Below are 19,628 nucleotides of genomic sequence, written 5' to 3' on the forward strand. Positions count from 1 at the left end.
ACAAAAGCAGCAGATAAATTCCCTCCAAACCATACGGGAGCCTGGGCTTGCGATCTCCCTCCGCTGTGTTAGGTTACCAAGTATCCAGTAGCGACAAGCTCCGTATCAGCACAAACACCAACAGCCATCGGCCAGCAGCACCACTAAGCAGACACCGGACAACGGGTAGAAACAGGACACTGTCCAAAGAGAAAAGGAAATGGAACCTAGTCCTAAAACACAGCAGTGCACTCAGAAATGTCAGATGGACACATGTGAAGAAGATATCCAGAATGTGCCACAGGAATTAAATAAAGACGTATCAGCACACAACGGCTGCATGGAGCCAGGTTTCCTATGACAGAGTGAGCAGAGTGACACAGCAACTCCCAGAAAGAGGTTCCGAGCGGGGTCTCGGAAGAAGCCCATGCTCAAAGTCTATACGCTCTTCAACTTCACCTGCTCCTACAGACGTCTCCATCATGCCCATGCTTAAGCCAAAGATGTAGCAGGTGACCATGACAGCTCCCTTGGTCTTCCTCACCTCCTGCATCGGCTCTACCACCACGGCCTGCAAATTATACCGCAAGTCTCCATCTCCTCCTCGAAACTCGTCACCAGTACTGCAGCCCCACGGTTCTCGTCAGGGGCCATGTTGCCCTCCAAAGCCCAGGAGACACTGGCAGGATGCCAGGAGATATTGTCGGTTGTCTACGCTCCCGTGTGTAGATGCCAGGGATGCCGCTACACATCCTACACCAGGACCAAGAACTTTGGGCCCCACAGGTCAGCAGTGCTGAGGTGTAGAACTCTGCTCTGGCCCCAGGACCACGGTCTCTCCCCTGGATTCCATGACAGCCTCCCACCCCACTGCTTCCTCTCTCGGCTGCTCTAATCCATTCTGCAGACCACAGCCAAAGTGACCCTTTGAAATACCAAATCTGATCTGACCGAACCCTTCCCAGGGGATCTGACTGCTTCCAGGATCCTAACCAGGCCCACAGGGATCTGCCCAGTATGCCCAGACCCACCTCTCCCTCCTCTCTCCACGATCCTGGCCCTCTCATTTCCACTCTATCCAGCCACAACTACTGGTCATCTTGTGATTCCGTGTCAGAAACAAATGCCTTCCTGTCTGCTGCCTCCACCTGGCGCTTCCCCGACTTTGAACTTTCTTGAACCAGCTCCTCCCTAGAACCTACCTGGACCTCCCCAACTATTTCTAATCTCCACCCCGATATACCTGGTCATCCTATCCCTGACTTGTCCTTAAAATGACTCATTATAATCTAAAATTAGAGGCTTATATCTATGATTTGCCTAAAATCACGTACTGCCGTCTATAACTATGTGCTTATGGGTATGGTTATCTGGTTAATTTCTGGCTCACTCTTAAATGCAATCATCACGAGAACAGACGCCGTATCTCTGTCATTTGTGCCCAGTGACTGGCACAGAGAATGAACATATTATTAAGTGCATTTAAAAAATATATGACCAGGACGCCTAGGGACCTCAGTCAGTTAAGCATCTGCCTTCAGCTCAGGTCACGATCCCAGGATCCTGGGATCAAGTCCCACATCAGGCTCCCTGCTCAGCGGGGAGTCTGCTTCTCCTGCCCCCCCCTTGTTTGTGTACACTCTCTCTTTCTCTCTCTGATAAATAAAAATCTTTTAAAAAAACCTTTTTAATGTAAAATTACATATATATATCTATATATATATAGATATAGATATATATACACACATATATACATACACACACATGCACAAATATATACATATTTGACCAAATAAATGGTGAGGAGCTAGCCACTAACCTACCTGTGAAGCCTGCCCACGCTCACAGGGACACTGAATAAACTCTGACTGTCATGGAGGAAGAAGGCCTGGATGACATCATGCCCAGTGGCGGAAGGTGGGGAGACCAGAGGCAGAGGGCACAGATGTGGAAGGAGTGCTGAGGGAGAGACCTCTGAAGGCCAAGGTCAGGGACGGAGAGAAGGAATTCACTGGACCCACAAATTCAAAGGAGTACTTTTCCCCCAGTGAGCCTCATAACCAAGAGCAGGACAGAGGGCGTGGCCAGGAAATGCCTGGAATTCCGCAATCCCAAATTAAAGGCTTGCCCTCTGACACAGGTAGGAACAGGGGGTGACCAGCACGAAGGAAACCTGCCATGAAATTTTCAAAAAACATAAATGCCGGGGCGCCTGGGTGGCACAGCGGTTAAGCATCTGCCTTTGGCTCAGGGCGTGATCCTGGCGTTATGGGATCGAGCCCCACATCAGGCTCCTCCGCTATGAGCCTGCTTCTTCCTCTCCCACTCCCCCTGCTTGTGTTCCCTCTCTCACTGGCTGTCTCTGTCTCTGTCGAATAAATAAATAAAATCTTAAAAAAAAAAAAAACATAAATGCCAGCAACTACTTATCAATGAAATCATTCATCGCAGGGTTAAAATGCTAAAAGCAAACTCCGAGTATTCAACAATGGAACAATTAATATGATGAAAAATCACTTGATTAAGTAAATGAATGCACATGAATTCAGGTGCATGTTCTGAACTGGCAGAGAGCCACCACAATCATAATTATGACTACTCATTAATATGGAAAGATGCTTGCAATATAATGGTAAAAAGGCAAGAAACCAAATGGCATCTGTGTTGGAACTATCAGAATACCCATGCCCATGCACCACAACTGGTAGAAAACCAATACAAATGGCTGGTTGGCTGAAGGACAGTGGCAGATAGAAACCACTTTCCTTTCTGCTACTGTTACAGTGAGCTCTGCGCTACCAGTGGGGATGGGGAGGGGCTCAAGGAGGCAAGTGTGTCTTTACAGGCAGCTTCAGATAATGTCTTGCCCTATGGGTGGTATCTCCAGCATCCCAGGGGAGCAGCCGAGAAGACTGTGCTCTGGGGCCAGAAGAGATCCCAGAAATCCAAACCTAGGGAAATGCTCTCCCGACTCTCAGTCTGGCAGAAGCCAGAAGCGTGGTGTCTGATGTGTTCAAATCCCTCGGCCAGACTGTGGAACTCTCTGCAGAGTCTGGAAGCTACAGACCAGCAAGCAGTATGAGGAAATTGGAACCATTCTGAGCTGAAGCTTCACTAAGAGCCAGTCATAAAATATTTTTTTCACCTTTCTGTGGTTTTGTTTTTGCTGCTGCTTCTTTTTTGACATGAGTCATGACTTGACCTCCAAGCGTCTCTTCATCTGTGTATAGGGAATACTTGCACAATCAGAACAATCCAGAACATCAGGCAGATGAGGCCTGGAAGCCCGGGTGAAGTCAGCCCTGAAGGGAAACCTGCCCAAGCCCGGACTCCCATGCTTCCCCTCCTGCTGGTGCTCACACAGCAGCCAGAACGTTCTCTACACTAGTTAGCCCTGGACATTCCAATTCCAAGGGTCTCCCAGGGACTAACACCAGCAGCATGAACCAGGCAGATTTGACGTGAAAAAACTGGGGCCCCCTCTCCAGGACTACTGAGTGAGAATCTGCATCTGAACAAGACCTCCAGGTGATCTGTGTGCACACCCTGAGTTCTGGCCCCCAGCACTGGGTGCTGCCCCTCCAGCCCTTCCTCAACCACTGGCCTGGGTGCCACTGGCATCCATGTGGAGTCTACACTGACTTCTACTGTAGGTTGAATTGTGTCCCAGTTAAAGATCTGTTCAAATCCTAACCCCTAGTACCTGTGAGAGTGACCTTAGTTAGAAACAGTCTTTACTGACAGATTCAAGTAAACACAAGCTCATATCAGAACACGGTAGACCTTAAATTCACTATGACTAGTGTCCCTAGAAGAAAAGAGACACAAAAACTCAGACACACAGGGGAACATGGCGTGAAGAGAGAGACAGAGACGGGGGTTAAGTGTCTACAAGCCAAAGACCATCGGCATCCATAAGGAGCTGGGAGAAACGCACACGACAGACCCTCAGAGCACAGTTATGTCTGAATGCTTATGCCCCCCGCCCCCGATCCTGCCCCAAATTCCTATGTCAAAACTGGACACCCCAGTGCGATGGTATCAGGAGCTGGGACCTTCCAGAGGTGGTTAGGGTCAGATGCGGTCATGAGGGTGGGGCCCGTGACAGGATTAGTGCCCTAACAAGAGCCTGCTTCCTGCCTCTGCTCTCTGCCATGTGAGGGAACACCAGTCTATGATATTCTGTGATAGTAGCCCAAACTGACAAGGACAAGCACCCAGAAGGAACAGTGAGAGAATAAATTTCTGTGTTAAGAGGCCACGTCCATGGTACTTTGGTACAGCGGTCCCAGGAGACGGAAGCCACCTCCAGGCTTGGCTTGTCCCTGCAGCTCCTAAGTCCCGGCTCTCCCTCTCCTCTCTGTGTCAGTAGGAGAACTCTCCGGAAGGCCTGGCCTATTGCTCATTCTCAATTGAGTATAACCCTTCCCTTTGTGCTGGCTTCTTCTGAGCTGCCAACCCTCAGCGGCCAGCTGTTCTAGTTCAACAGAACTCCCCCCAAACCAGACAGCATGACCTGGAAGGTCACCATCCAAACCACCCCCATCCTCATCCCCGTGGGTGACGAGAGACGGGCAAGCCAAGCCCTGACTCACATCTCTGCTATTCTCGGGTTAATCAACACAATCAATAGCCAACCCAACCTCAGGAAAACAATGAAGCAATGCTTCCCTGTTTTCGGTTAGCGCACCCTCCTGGCTCAGAGGCCACCAATTTCTTTACGCTGCATCTGGTCCCCCATCTCCCTGGCTAGTTCCCTCCGGACCCAGAATCATCAGGGTCCAAGGTGCTGGACAGCAGAGCTCTCATCTCCTCGCCTGACACGGCCACTAAGCCCGTACCAGCAGACCTGTTTCCGTGGCTACAGTGGCTAAGCAGCCACACAACACTGCACCTGAGAGGCTGCGTCCCACGAGGAGGGCAGTGAAGTGCAATCACAGGGAGCCCAGGGCTCTACTGAAAACCACGGCCAGGCAGTGGCACTGAACACAACAGCGCAGACGAGGGCGCACAGATTGGTAATCCAGGGGTGCGTCCTCACAGCTCAGGTTAGCACTTTCACGGGATGTCAGAGCACTGGGAACTCTGGCTGCCTCCCAGCAAACCAGATGGAACCAGCGAGGGCTGAGCCACACAGAGAGGGCCAGCCAAGGAGGCTTACTAAAGTTCTGTTTATGGAGACAGAAACCAGGAATAATCCAAGTCCCCAAACACAGAAAACTGGTTCAAGCAGTGATGACATAACCAGGAGGTCATATGAAACCTTAAGAAATATGTTCTTGAAAGATACTACACGATACAGGGAAACACACATGGAAAAGAATAAAGCTGTAAAAGCACATGTACACACATGTGCCTTCATGTCAATACGCATGTAGGTACATACCATAAACACCACATATCCCCACAGATATCTGATGACACTAAGGAGAAGAAGCACGCCATTACAAAGACAGACACGCCAACAGCGTGATTAATTCATGGGAGATGAATGATAAATGAGTCTGCTTTTTCTTAATCAACGTGTGGCATCTTCCCTTTTTCTAACAAGATCACAATTACATTTAAAACCCAGGGCAAGGACACAAGAAACGCTGGTCTGCTCAAGAGAACCGGTAAGACTTCACAGCTTTACGAAATCTCGCAATCTCGCACACAGCACAAGAAGTGCGAAACAGGAGGGCTCGGGAGGCAGGGGCAGAGCGGGGAGCAGCAATTTCTGTAAATGAGCCTGGAAGGTCAGGAGCTCCCTGTGAACCTCATGTCCTCGTCTGCAAGGAGATCCGATGACTTCTGACCCTTATAGGTCATCATGCCTAATACACTGAGGCAGCTTTTCTAAAGAACAAAAAACTCTAAACTCCCAATTTGTGACAGGCAGTATGGACCCCAGATGCTAGCTTAGAAACGGATAAAAAGCAACAAAATCTTCTGATAAGGAAGAATTTTAGACAAGCCATATGGCAAGTGAGTGCCGTTCATTTCAAGTCAGGATACGGTTTTTAAGGAAATGAAACAGTGCTTCTCGGAGGACAAACTCACCCAAAATGGCATGTACCACAATCACGGTACAACTTATTCCCGACACAGATCCTTCCAGAGAAGTCTAGACAGAACGGCACCACAAGCGGTGAGAAGAAAGCCCGCACCCAGGGGCAGCCCTGGGAAGGAAGACAAAGCCTCCTGCATCTGTCCACCAACCTCAGCTTGGGGGCCTCAAATTCAATTACTCCTCATCCCCAGCCAATCCGCTCGCTGCGAGGGAAAGTTCCGGAGCCCAGGGGCCCGCGGCTTTATAAGACAATGGGAGACACACAGAAAATGAACCATGTTCTCATACTAAACTGAACAGGAGAAACAGAAGAAACCTGAGTGAGAAAGAGCAGTGTTTTTAAATGTGGGGTGAGATACACTAGCCCTTCAGGAAAAAAATTTAGTGCCTGTCAACCTGCAATTTGTTTTTTTGTTTTTGTTTTTGTGAAATACATTAGTTCAGAATAGACTAAAGAATGTTAGAATAGAAAACGCCAGAGGGTATCACATGGAATAAACGTAACACCCTTTTCATGAAACATCTTTCAGCTTTATACACACACACACACACACACACAAACACACCCCAAGAATCCACTTCTTACTGTGGATCATGGTCAAAGTTTCCCTCTACAGAAAGTTCTGGAATTCTCAGCCCTAGACACACCAGCAGACTATGCCTAGGAGGCAGGGTGGTCTTTTCTAGGATCATTTCATAGAGCTAACATGTTAGTAATATTTTGGAATTCAGTGAAAACAGCAATGCCTGTGTTAATTCTGATCATAAAGCTCCAACCACCCTAAATCTAGCCCTGCAATCCATGACTGGTCAAGAAAGAGAACCACTCACAGCCAACACAGTGGGACCGTAACCAAGATCTGGTCCTCCCAGAAGCCTCTGTGACCAGCCCCATCAAACCCCCTTTACTCCCCTCAAAACGCATCCGAGTTGGAGGCATTGGGTCAAAGTTGTTTTTGTTTCTTGTGGGTTTTTGGGTTTTCTTTTTTTTTTTTTTTTAGGGGAAGAAAGAGGCAGAGGGAGAGGGAGAATGAGAATCTTAACCAGGCTCCACAGCGTGAAGCCTGATGCGGGGCTCAATCTCATGATCAGAGCCAAAATCAAGAGTCAGACACTCAAACCAACTGAGCCACCCAGGCGCCCCTGGTCAAAGTATTTTTAATTGCTTTACGCACGAACATACAATACACCTCTTAGATGGAAAGGTCCACCAGAAATGGTGTTTATGCCTTTACGGCCCCAAAGCATCAGACACAGAGCTGTTGTCCGCCAATGTGGACAACAGGTATGGGCCCTGTTTCTGAATACTGTCAGATGGCTGATGCCTAGCAGCATTCTACAGGAGAGTTGAATAGAAAAGAATGTGGCTCTGGAACCAGGCAAACTAGGCTTAAATCATCACTCTGCTCCCAGGCTAGCCATGTGGCCTTGGGCGAGTTTACTAACTCTGGTTGTCTGCATCTGAAAGCAAGGGGAGTACCTAATAGTTTTATCATAAGGATCAAATAAGCTGATACATGTAAAGCACTTAGGACAGAAAGTGATCAATGCATATCAGCTGTTGCTATTCTAGCACGTGGAGCTCATGATTCCATCAACCACTGGAATTAATTCAGGGAGGCTTCCCAACATCCAGATGTTTCGTGTTCTCTAGGGGAGGCACTGTACTTGAGTCTCTGAGAGTTAAAGGCTAGGAGAGTTAGTTGGGTTGGCTATGAAGATTTCTGAAATGCAGAAACTGGAATGTGACCCATCTCTCCAGGCAGCTGGAAAACATCACAGCTTTCCGAGAAAAAGGCCACCAGCAGATGTGAGTTTTAGGAAAACACTAAATACAGTCAGGAAATAAGAAAGGGCAGGTACAGCACTGAGGGTGGAGGGAGTAGAGTTAAGAAACTTCCTGCACAATATTATCAAGAAGAACTGAGGACATGAGCGAACGCAGATGTGTGATATCCCACAGCCAAGAAGAACAAAGGGAAGAGAAGGCAGTGGAAGAGAATTGCCACATCTGGCTTTGGAGAGGCCACATCTGAGTGCCACTGGGTCATACATGGGGGGAGAAGTGGACCACAGTCACAAAGGGGAGAGCAGAGAACCAGGGGGCGGTGGCTACAGTACAAGGACCCTCTCATGGGATGGAAAGAACAGAGGGAAGCCTGATGGCAAAGAAGGATCCCACAAGCAGCTCCTCAGCGTTGAGAAAGTCTGGGCATGACTGTAGACAAAGTGAAAGGGCAATCGGATATGCAGACAGAAGATTCTAGACTGGGAGAATGGGTCAGGGATTGATCAGAACCCCAGAGGCAGGGGTGGGTGGGGGAGACTCTGCACAGGTGGAAGGTTACTTTCAGGTGATAGGATGGGAAGTGAGAAAGGAAAGGTGATGGTAGATCCTAAAGGATCTTTTCAGCAAAGCAGACAGACTAGCATAGCATCATTTGCTAAAGGTTGTGGCAGGGGGGTGGTGATAAGCCTCAAGCTTGTGAGGTTGCCAGAAATAGCTGGTAAGGTAAATTCACTGAGGAATTTAAAGATTTAAAAAAAAAAAAAAAAAAAAAAAAACCTTTTTTTTTTTTTTTGGAGTAAAATGGTACAGTTGCTATGGAAAAGAATACGGTAATTCCTCAAAAAATTAAACATGGTATTACCATATGACTCGGCATTTCCACATCTGATACACACCCAAAACAAGTGAAAGCAGAGACTTGAACAGTTATCTGTAAACTTATGTTCACAGCATTATTCACAATGGCCGAAAGGTGTAAACAACCCTAGCGTGACCATTAGACGCATAAATAAACAAAATGTGATCTACACATCAATGGAAGACAATTCTGCCTCAAAGAGGAAGGAGATTCTGACATCTGCTAAACCCCAGGAGAGTCCTGAAGATATTTTATTAGTAAAAGAAGCTAGTCACAAAGAGACAAATGCTGTCTGATTCCACCTACACCAGGCACCTTGAACAGGAACATTCCCCAACACAGAAAACAGGCTGGTGGGTGCCAGGGGCTGGGGGAGGGAAAGAACAGGAGTCACTCTTTAATGAGGACAGGGTTTCTATTGGGGAGAGGAGGAAAGTTCTCGAGACGGAGGGCGGTGATGGCTGCACAACAGGGTGAACGCACTGATGCCACCGAACCGGACCCTTGACAATGGAGAAGATGGCACATGTTTATGGTAATCACCATGATAAACCGTTCTGAAGGACCGGGCAGCAGCCCTGAGGTTGAGGGCATTCACTGAGGGACAGTAAAGCAGCACAAAGGTGAGTCTGTCTCCAGAAACACATGATGCCCCAGAGCAGGGTCCAGAAGTGCCCCTGGCAGAGGAGGGAGAGAGAGCACAGCCCACCCACCCCTGCAGCTTCCTCTCCCACTTCACAAAAACATACCCACATACCCTCCCCTTCGTGTGTGTGCTCACTTACACTCAGCGACCCCGGTGAGATGTGTGGTACTGAGTCAAAGGGGACGCAGCACTGCTGACGACCTCGACGCCAGGTTCATCCTACAGTTGACTACTGCCCTCACCTCCTCTTGCCTCATTCTCCCTTGAGGCATAAAACGCCAGTGCTGACTCTCATCCGCCAGGTGGACGTAGGTGGTGGCTGCAGCTCTGGGAAGGTGACTGCAGGCTGCCGGCTCAGGTGGGCACAGCAGCCACATGCCACCCACACCCGCCACCCCCATCAGCCCACCCCACGTAACGCCAGGAAGGCACGAGAGCGTGCGGCCTTCCGAGTCACAGAGGAGGGCACGCAGATCCTCTCAAACGTCAAAACGGCCACGAAGGGCCACCCTTTGGGAAACAACATGTAACCCCTACGAATTGCCACAGTCTTTTTCATATTTTCTCTAGAGAAGATGATTCACAATGTATTTCCTGTTCCACTGAGCAAAACCCAAAGAGTCAGAGCAACGCAAAACCCAGGGTCCTGGAACGGGAGTCTTCAAATCTCACCTGTACAGAGAGCACCTAATGTGCAAAAACAAAGTACGAAATTAGCAGCAAAGAAGACAACGTCTGAAACAAAACTCCATCGCCGGCCAGTCTCGCAGATGTAAAGTTGTCATCCACGCATGAACGTCCCTGAACTCACTCCCGTCTTATAAGAAAACACCCACGTTAGGAAGGTCTTGCAAGACTCCAGTCACTAAATAATTTGACACACAGGGAGGTGAGCAGACAAAAGTCAAGCCCAATCAAATTTAATAATGTAAGAGTATATTTAGAAATTTAAAATTACTTCTGGGCTCAAACTTCCTGTAATTTTTATCTATTCTTATACCCGCCGTGCCTGTTTTTCTGAAATGCCACAGGATGTAGTAGTAAACGTCCTGAACACGTTGCTAATTTTAACCCTGGAACAGTAAGGAAGCTTGAGGAAGTATCAAGTCACCAAAACAGTTAACCTTAAAACTTCAATATACGCACCACATCGCTTTCTCTATAGATCACCAGTTTTTTACAAGAAAATCACATAAAGATCAAGCACTTCCGCAGAAGAATCCAGCAGCTCTGCAAGACAGCTGCACCACCTCTGAGAGCAAAGGGCCAGTATGGCTCCAACCACGTTTAGTTATGACGGTGCCCCTGGTCACAGCAACCGTGAGACACACCTGACACACACACAAGTCTTTGTTCCAGACGGACCAGTAAGCTTTCAAGCTGGGAAATCACTTTCTAAAACGTTTTCAAGACAACAGCCATAACGATGTTTTCTGAAATTACGCATTAAAAGAGCATTAAGGGGGGAGAGTGACAGTGAAGGCAGCTACAGTGAACAGTTGCCTGAAAGCCGCAAGTTAATCACTCAGAAGATTCTATGCAGGTCGCCGCCCAAGCAAACCTCACTTCTGTCTGCAGTTAGTCAGCCCCATGGAAACTGCCAGAAAGGGGAAGCCGGAGAGCGTGCCGGCCCTGGGGCTGCTCCGAGGGCCTGCCCCATGCTCCACCCCCCAGCACCTCCAAACCACAGACCCAAGGACCTCACATGATGTGAAGGCATCGTTCTTCCAAAGGGCAACGGGGCAAGAACAAGTAATCCAAGGCGGTGAAAACAGGGGGACGGTGGAACGCTGGATCCCTCACTCTTCCGGGCAGCAAAAGACTCGCTGCAGCACCAAGAGGTATCAGCATTCCCACAACGTAGTTTGAGGTCCGACTGACGCCTGGGACGCCCACAGCCTCAGCTCCCCCACCTTTGCCCAGCCCCCGAGATATGCTGACAAGTGCCATGCAAACATCATTCTCATCAACATTCTCATGCTTACGTTAAGTAAATTCAGAACATCTCCTTGCCGAGGAGCAAAAAGAGAGCAGTGAGGACCGAAGAGCACCGACAAAGGAAAACCCAATTTCAATACACAGGGAGCAAGACGGTGCTCGCTACAAAAGCCACCCCTGGGCTGTCATGCGAGTTCGGGCTTTGCAGGAAGCAGAGCCCCTGCTTCTCGCATCCCGCCTGGAGAGCCCTGCGGCTCACAGTGGGCCTTGAGGATGGCCGGTCCTGCTGCACCCAAAGGCCTACCTTCACCCTGACGGTCTGGTCCGACACGCTGCTCATCATGGTGCTGATGGATCGGAAGAGCTGCAGCAGGGACTCCATGAAGTCGGCCTCTCCTTTGTCTTCATAGAGTCTGCAAAGGAGCACACAAACACTCGATGGGGCTTGACAGACTGGGCCTCACCACTCTTTGCTCCTGCATCAACGGCCATGAGAGGTGCCGCCTGCTGGCAACTCAGAATGTGAGGGAGAATCCTCCACATCCGTGGAACACGGGAGGCAGCTCAGAAATGGGGTTCATCTGGACGATGCGGCTAGGGAGCTATGTCCTCCCGCTGAAGAAGCTGGTATTGAACCATACCATTTATTGCTTTTTGCATTGTAACATAATACATTTCATAAGTCTGCAAATCAGAAATGTACAGAAAGAGAGGGAAGGAGAAAAGGAGGGAGGAAGGGACAGGGAAACTCAGCTTTAACTCTACCCCACAGAGGTTACACCATTAATAGTTTGGTGTATTTCCTGCCAGTGTTTTTTTAAACCCACAATGTCACATAATTAACATAAATTTAATTTCCTAAATTTAACAAGATCTTGTAACCATTTGAAAATGATATTATAATAGTAAATTCAAAATTACTTTATTTCAGGGTAATGACACTGTACAGATTCATTCCTCACAAGAACTGGTGGTAATGGGAAAATTGTCAAGAGGCGGAGCATATTCAATAAATGGATAATAAGGAAGTTGTACATTGCTTATATGTATACAAATATATGTTGCTAATTATAAATAAGTCTCACGTATAAATTATTTATTAGCAGTTACTTCAAGTTGCTGTGTTACTAAAAAGAAATACATTTGCATTTTAAAATGTTGCAACGCAGATGTTTTCTTAATATAGACCAGTTTTCTGCCTAATTAAAGTATACCATACCTGAAATCTTGTGTACAATGGAAAATTTTGTAAACTAAGTGATAATTAATTACCCTAGAGGTAATCTTATATTTAAATGAGTTCCATTGTCAAACAACAAATTCTGTCTAAAATGGGAAATCGCAGCCTTGTGTATCCATTTTATAAAGGATTTTATTCAGTAGGGGTTTGTTTAAAACGTGCATAACAAATAATGAAAAGTATCAAGTCACGAACTCCTGCTTACGGGGAACACAAAGCAACAGAGCAACGTTTACAGACCAGTCCAAACACTTGGGGAGGCTTCAAGCATGTAGTCATTCTCACCCTCAGAACACCTGCCAATTCCTAGAGTTGTGTGGGGTAGGAGACTGAAAACCTCCATACAGTGGGGTTTCTATCAGTCTCCAAAGATAATGAATGATAATGAATTAGAAAATGCCAGGGAGATGGGCCCCAGATGACACAGCAGACTGTCCACTGAAAATCCTGGAGAACCAGGAGCAAACCAAACGTAAACGGAGGCTTACCAAGGCTAGACACAGCCTTGACTCAGTACAGCTCCTGTAGAGTAAAAGGTCAGTCCCACTGTCTCCGCCTAGAAGGGGAAAGGATGAGTCATCTCTGAAAGAAGAGCGCATCATCTGGAGCTACATTTAAATAAAAATTAACTAAACATAGAATAGAACAGACCACATGGCCAAATTAAAAAAAAAAAAAAAGGAAGACAACAGAAACAGAATGACAGCTGGTCAAGATATTGCAGTTGGCTAGCAAGAATGTCAATATAACTATAATTATTATAATTTAAAACAGGAAAAAATGGAGAAAATAAAAAGAAATATGAAAAGTAGAGAGATGGAGAAAACGGAAGATGGGAAAGTTTAATAGAGAAATAAATCTGCAGAAAAGAATCAAATGTAAATTTTTAAACTAAAAACTACAATGTCTAAAATTAAGAATTCATGATATGGGTTAAATTGAGATTAGACCAAGTAAAAGGCAGAATTAGTGAAGTGGAAGATGATCAACATGAAAATAAGCACAGAGAAAAAAAAGAAAACCATGTTAGAGATATATAGGGTATAATAGAGGTCTAATACACATGTGATTGAAGTTCCAGAAGAAAATGAAAAACACAATGTGACAAATATGATACTAGAATAGATAATGACCATGAATTTCCCAAAATGAATAGGGAAATCAATCCAAAGTTCATGAAGCACTGAAAATCCAATGTAGGATAAATAAACTGCAAAGCATTCCTATATGATCCATAGTAGAACTGCTCATAACCACAGAAACAACAAATTGTAAAAGCAGCCAGAGGAAAAACAAACAAACAAAAACACACCTCACTTTCAAAGACATAACAAGATGTCTGAAAGCTGACTTCTCACCAGAAACGACAGAAACCAAAAGAGAAGAGAATAGTATCTGAAAGAACTAATTCTGCCAAACTAGAATTCTATATTAAATAAAAATATCCTTTAAAAACAAGGAGGAAATAAATGATTTTCATACAAACAAAACCTGCAGCAGACTTTCATTAAAAGAAAGTTGACAAGGAGTTTTTTAGGGGCTGAAGGAGGCATATCCCATAAAGAAACATGAAATTGAATGAAAAATGAAAAATAAATAAATAAATAAATAACATTTTGAATGAATACTAACTGTACCAAATAATAACAGTGATGTCTTATGAGGCAAAAAATATAGGTACCTTGAAATGCAAAACAATATTAATAAAAAAAGGAGATTTCATGTGGAGATAGAGGGTTCTACTATTCCAGCCATGTTTAATGTTATCAGGGGAGTGGCAATAGTAATCACTTTAATTACTCTGTAAAAATTCAAACATACATATTGTCATGTGTCTGATAATCATTAAGCTAACAGGAGAAAAAAGTGTCACTAACATGTTAAATGGGGAGAAAACGACACAATAAAAAGAAAATCGGGCTTGGTACGGAAGAACACAAAGAAGGAGAAAAAGGAAAACATAATATAGATGGGTAAAAGAGAAAGCGAACAGAAAGACAGTAGATATAAACCCATCACATATAAATAAACTATATCCTCAGTTAAAAGGATTTTCAGACTGGATGAAATAAAGATACAGCTATGTGTTATGTGTAAGACACAGACCTTAAATATAAGGACACAGAAAGGTTAAAAGCAAAAAAGAGAAGAGATATTCCATGCAAATATTAACCAAAAGATAGAGGGCAAGTTTTCATATTGAAAAAAGGGTACAAGCATCCCTAGGGTGATACTGTAGATTCGGTGTCCAGACTACCACAATAAAATGAGTCTGGCAATAAACAGAGTCAAATTAATTTTCTGGTTTCCCAGTGCATATGAAAAATACATTTACACTATAGTGCAGTCTATTAAATGTGTGACAGCATTATTATCTTTTAAAAAATGTACATACCTTAATTTAAAAAAATACTTTATTGCTAAAAAATGTTAACAATCATCTGGGGTTTTAGTCATTGATAATCACTGATCACAGAGCACCATAACAAATATAATAACAAGGGAAAAGTTTCAAATATTGCAAGAATCACCTACACGGTGCCAATATGCTTGCTTGACACAGAGTTGCCACCAACTGTTCGATTTATAACCACCACAGTATATGCAAAGAGTGAGTTATGCCTGTAAATCCACAAGAGAGAGATCACGATTCTAAATCTGTATGCCCCCAATAACAGTTTCAAAATCTGTAAGTTATAAGTAATGAATCTATGAAATCTAAATTTCTACCAAGAATCCCTGAGAGATGAAAATTTAATTATTACTTTCTCTGCTGCCAATCAACATATTTAAAACACAGAAGTGGTTAGCATTTTACAGCACTCCCACTGATGCATCTTTCTGTAATGAAAGGGAGGCCTCTAGAGTCTTACCTCTTGGTGTCATCAAATAAACCAAGAGCAGTCACTTGTTTGACCCACCTTCAGGTGGAGGAAGGGGTGAGGAAAGAACTCAGAGAAATATCAGTAGATAAATGGATGAGTAAGACCTAGTTATCATTCCTTGCTCTATTTACACGTTATAAGTATTCATTATCAGGGAATGACAAGATTGTTGTCTATTAGCTACATTCTATTTTTGTGACCCAGGAAATGATAGCAGAATGACAGATCTGCAACAACTTATTCATGATCAATAACTAATTATGCACAAAGCTAACACCAGATGACAGGCAAAGCTTCCACAAAGCACCGGGAAGAAGAACACAGCAATAACCAGCTTTAGTAATTTGCTTCAGAAGGTCTGAAGCAGGATGTGTCTGTTTTCTGGCTTTCCACTTAATGTGATCCACCCACACAGAAAACACAGACAAACAAAACCAGCGGAGAAGTGCCCCTGGCTGTCAGGAATCTTTCTGTGGGTTCTGAACCAAATGTCTTTGGGCCAGAGTTTGAAAATTGCTGTTCTCACTTCAAAACAAAATGAGCCTTCTAAACAAAACAGAAAGCATGGATCTGCATAGTGAGAAAGATAGTGGGATACGCTTCCGTATCTTCATCTCCAATGCTTCACCTCTTTGTTCTTTGAAGAATAATGACTGTCAATTATCCGGGAATTTTACAAAGCTACTACATTACCTGAAAACACAGCAGACCACTTTGAAAGAAGAAGAAAAATAGAGAACCTCTAACGTTTATTCCAACTGCAAAGAGAAAAACACTCTTGTCAACTCCAGCTGTGAGCACAATTGTCTTTCTCCCAAGCTAATAAATGTGGTGCAGGTAAGAAAATGGGAACCCTTGTTTGCTTTCTCCCCCAGCTCTGCAAACACCACACAAGAGAGCTGCTCGGAACTTGTTATGGAGCAAACACTCGCAACACCCACGTAGGACACGGGCCTGCTTTCTCTCTAAGCAGCCTATACGAAACAGGAATATCATTTCACCTAAAATTCATGCCTTTGATAATCACAGATGCAAAGCTACTGAAATGTAGCTTGTGGGATCATGGGGAGTGGGGGCGAGCAGAACGAGACCCTACTCAAGTCTTTAGCCCCGTGGTCCATGATTTCTAGGCCGTGATTTTTTCCTTCCCACAGAATCTAAGTTCTTAGTAGTTTCAGAGTATAGATTTAAATTTAAGAAATATTATCTTTTCTATGTAATGTGGCTACAACTGTGTTCTAAGTTTTGAGGGGAACATATGTTCCTCTCTGCCCTCAGGAATCATAGAAGGCAGCCAAGATACACATTTAGGAAGCAATCAGGAAAAAAATAAGGTCAATAAACTATTAAAGTCTGGGATACAGTCAGGGCTCCAACGCTCATTAAGTACTTACGGGAGGGAGAAGCAAGGGACAAGGGAGGAAGGGCAGGAGCGAAGGACCTCGTCATCAAAATCTCCGTGTTCGCTACAGCATTCAGATGAGGTCAGGAATGCCCAGACAAGGGCCTCGGAAGCCTCAGGAAGCCTCACTGCCTTTTGGCAATGGCTGCTACTCGCCTATGACCTCATTGCACTTTTGTCCTAGATGGTGTCAGCTCTTGACAAACAAGTTATCCCAGCAGAGACTCCTTTTGTGATCAGGCCATGGCTCTGCTGGGGCCACTCCAAAACAAAGACAGGCGATAGGATCAAGGTCTGTGCCAACACAAAAACATTCTTAAGGACATCAAACATAAAACACTTCCCTAGGTCACAGGCAAGGATCTGCTGAGCTTCTGCATAGTACAGAAGACCAAACCACATCTTTGGGTCACATAGGGCTCCACTGATTTAAAGCCAAGGAGATACTAGTGACAGGAGTCTCAGAGACTGACCCCCAAACTAACAGCAAGAAAAGCTCTCAGGGGCCTAATTAAGTAGGACTTCGGAACCCAGAATAAGCTAGGGGCGTTCCGAGTTGTCAGGCAAGAGAAATTCAGGTTAAAAGCATGAGGAAGAGGATGTTAATCACCGATCAAATATATATTTCTCCCTGACTCCTTTACTATAAGAACTTTGATTTTGTTGAAAGCATCAATAAGCCCATCTAAAAGTCCTTACCAACCTCCCTTGCATCTAGGGTGGTCATGTGACATACTTCCGAGATGACACTTTGTAGAGATTGGGAAAGTTCCTTAAAAGGAGAGTAAATAGAAAGCTGTTTATGCCACACCTTCCCCTCCCTGCTGCCTGGAATGCAGTCCTGATACCAGGAACCGCAGGAACCACGTTGGGGCCATAAGACACAGAGATGGACCCTAAGGATGGTGGAGCAGAAAGGCAAAGGAGCCAAGGACATGCGGAAACCAGGGACCAAGTGCATGAACTCCGGAATCTTCCTCTGGGCTCCATGTTACATATGCAGGTGGTGAGAAGTGAAGCTCATCTCTTTAAGGCACATGAAGCCAGGCTTTTGTGTAACAGCCAATCATATTCCTAACCTCTATAAGATTGACCAAATTCAATAATGTATGGACCATGGTTCTAAGATATCATGCAATTTGTATCTGGAGACTGAAAGAGATTAAGAGAAAGAAATAACTTCACCATTGGTCCATTTGGATGACCCCGATCTCTTCTAGTCACATTATTTTGTAAAAGATTATAGCATTTACTACAATAACAGAAACAGAGATTATCAATGCATGTTTCTTTTGATGCCTAATCTCTGAATGAGAAGGAAAGTCAGCAGCGTGCTCAAGGAGGAAATGAGCATCACCAAATTCCTGACTCCACGTCATATTGATTATAAATTATACAAGATTAAGATTCTTTCAAACAAAACATGACAAAATCTATACATATCACCCAAATACGCTGTCCTTTCAAGGTCATTCTCTCACCTTAGGTAGATTTTGTTTAGTGTAATTAATGACTTAAAATTAGTGGGGGAATACATGAAAGCCAGATAGAGGGTGCCAAGAATTTCATTTTCACAGAATTACTTTTATTGGAAAAATACAATGAAATCCAGGAAAACAAAATCTATTTTGCTTGGTCATCTATCACAACTGACAGTGAGAAAATCATCAGTGGCTTTGACCCTAAAGAAAAGAGAAAGCTCAGGGCGCCTGGGTGGCTCAGTCGATTAAGTGTCTGTGGCTCAGGTCATGATCCCAGAGTCCTGGGATCGAGCCCCATGTCAGACTCCCTGCTCAGCGGGGAGTCTGCTTCTCCCTCTCTCTCTGCTCCTCCCCACTGCTCATGCTTGCTCTCTTTCTCTCTCTGTGAAATAAATATAAAATTTTAAAGAAAAAAAAAAGAGAAAACTCCGTCTATAGCAAGAGTCATGCCTACCCATAATTAGCGAAATAAAAGAGCATGCCTTCAATACCTTAGTCAAGGATGACAGTACGAAGACCTCAAACTGTTGTGTCTTCATACAATCAAATGGCAGTATAGAGACTGTTGTCTACATCATGTCAACTCCACGAGAACATAAGCGCCATAATCCTTAACCAGTAACACAGGGGCTGCAACCACTGATCACCACTGTACTACATGTGGGTCCTACCCTGTGTAGGACTTTTCCAGATCTACACGCAGTCAATAACTTGCTCCTCTGGCTTTATTTGCACCATCGTATGCACAAGATTGGATTCTGAATACCCTCCCTTTCTCCTGGACCCTTCCAGAGAAGGCCACCTCAGGCCAACAAAGATAAAATGAAGAGGAACAGCAAGAAACTGATTTGGGGTCTACACTGGTTCAATGACCAGTTTCCAATGCTAAGTTTCAAGAGCATGGTGCTTTTAAAAGGTGATGTGTGGGGCGCCTGGGTGGCTCAGTCGTGAAGCGTATGCCTTCAGCTCAGGGCGTGATCCCGGCGTTCTGGGATCGAGCCCTGCATCAGGCTCCTCCGCTGGGAGCCTGCTTCTTCCTCTCCCACTCCCCCTGCTTGCATTCCCTCTCTCGCTGGCTGTGTCTCTCTCTGTCAAATAACTAAATAAAATTCTTTTAAAAAAAATTTAATTAAATAAATAAATAAATAAATAAATAAATAAATGGTGATGTGTGTCCTCTAAGTGAGAGGGAGAGTTTCAGTTTGTGAAACTCCATCTCTGTGTGCAGAACTCACGACAAGAACATCAACCTTGAATAATGAACGTGAACCAGTATCGCTCACAGTAGATCACCCAAAGTAGCTGTCCTTCCAAAGAAAGAAGCAGAGAGAGTCCACTTCAACACTCAACACTCAAT

General features: G+C 44.9%; 1 protein-coding gene across 2 annotated transcripts in view; it reads right to left on the reverse strand.

Annotated features, from left to right (window-relative positions):
- The window catches only part of DOCK1 (dedicator of cytokinesis 1), a 495,194-nt gene that overhangs the window by 353,747 nt on the left and 121,819 nt on the right, over window positions 1-19,628 (reverse strand). For both annotated transcript variants that reach the window (XM_045809510.2, XM_045809509.2), the window contains exon 23: window positions 11,568-11,676. In XM_045809510.2, coding sequence (XP_045665466.2) covers window positions 11,568-11,676 — 109 coding nt within the window. The remainder of the gene's footprint in view (window positions 1-11,567; window positions 11,677-19,628) is intronic.

Source organism: Ursus americanus, chromosome 6 (genome assembly GCF_024610735.1).
Source record: "Ursus americanus isolate L20-20 chromosome 6, mUrsAme1.1.p, whole genome shotgun sequence".
Lineage (NCBI taxonomy): Eukaryota > Metazoa > Chordata > Mammalia > Carnivora > Ursidae > Ursus > Ursus americanus.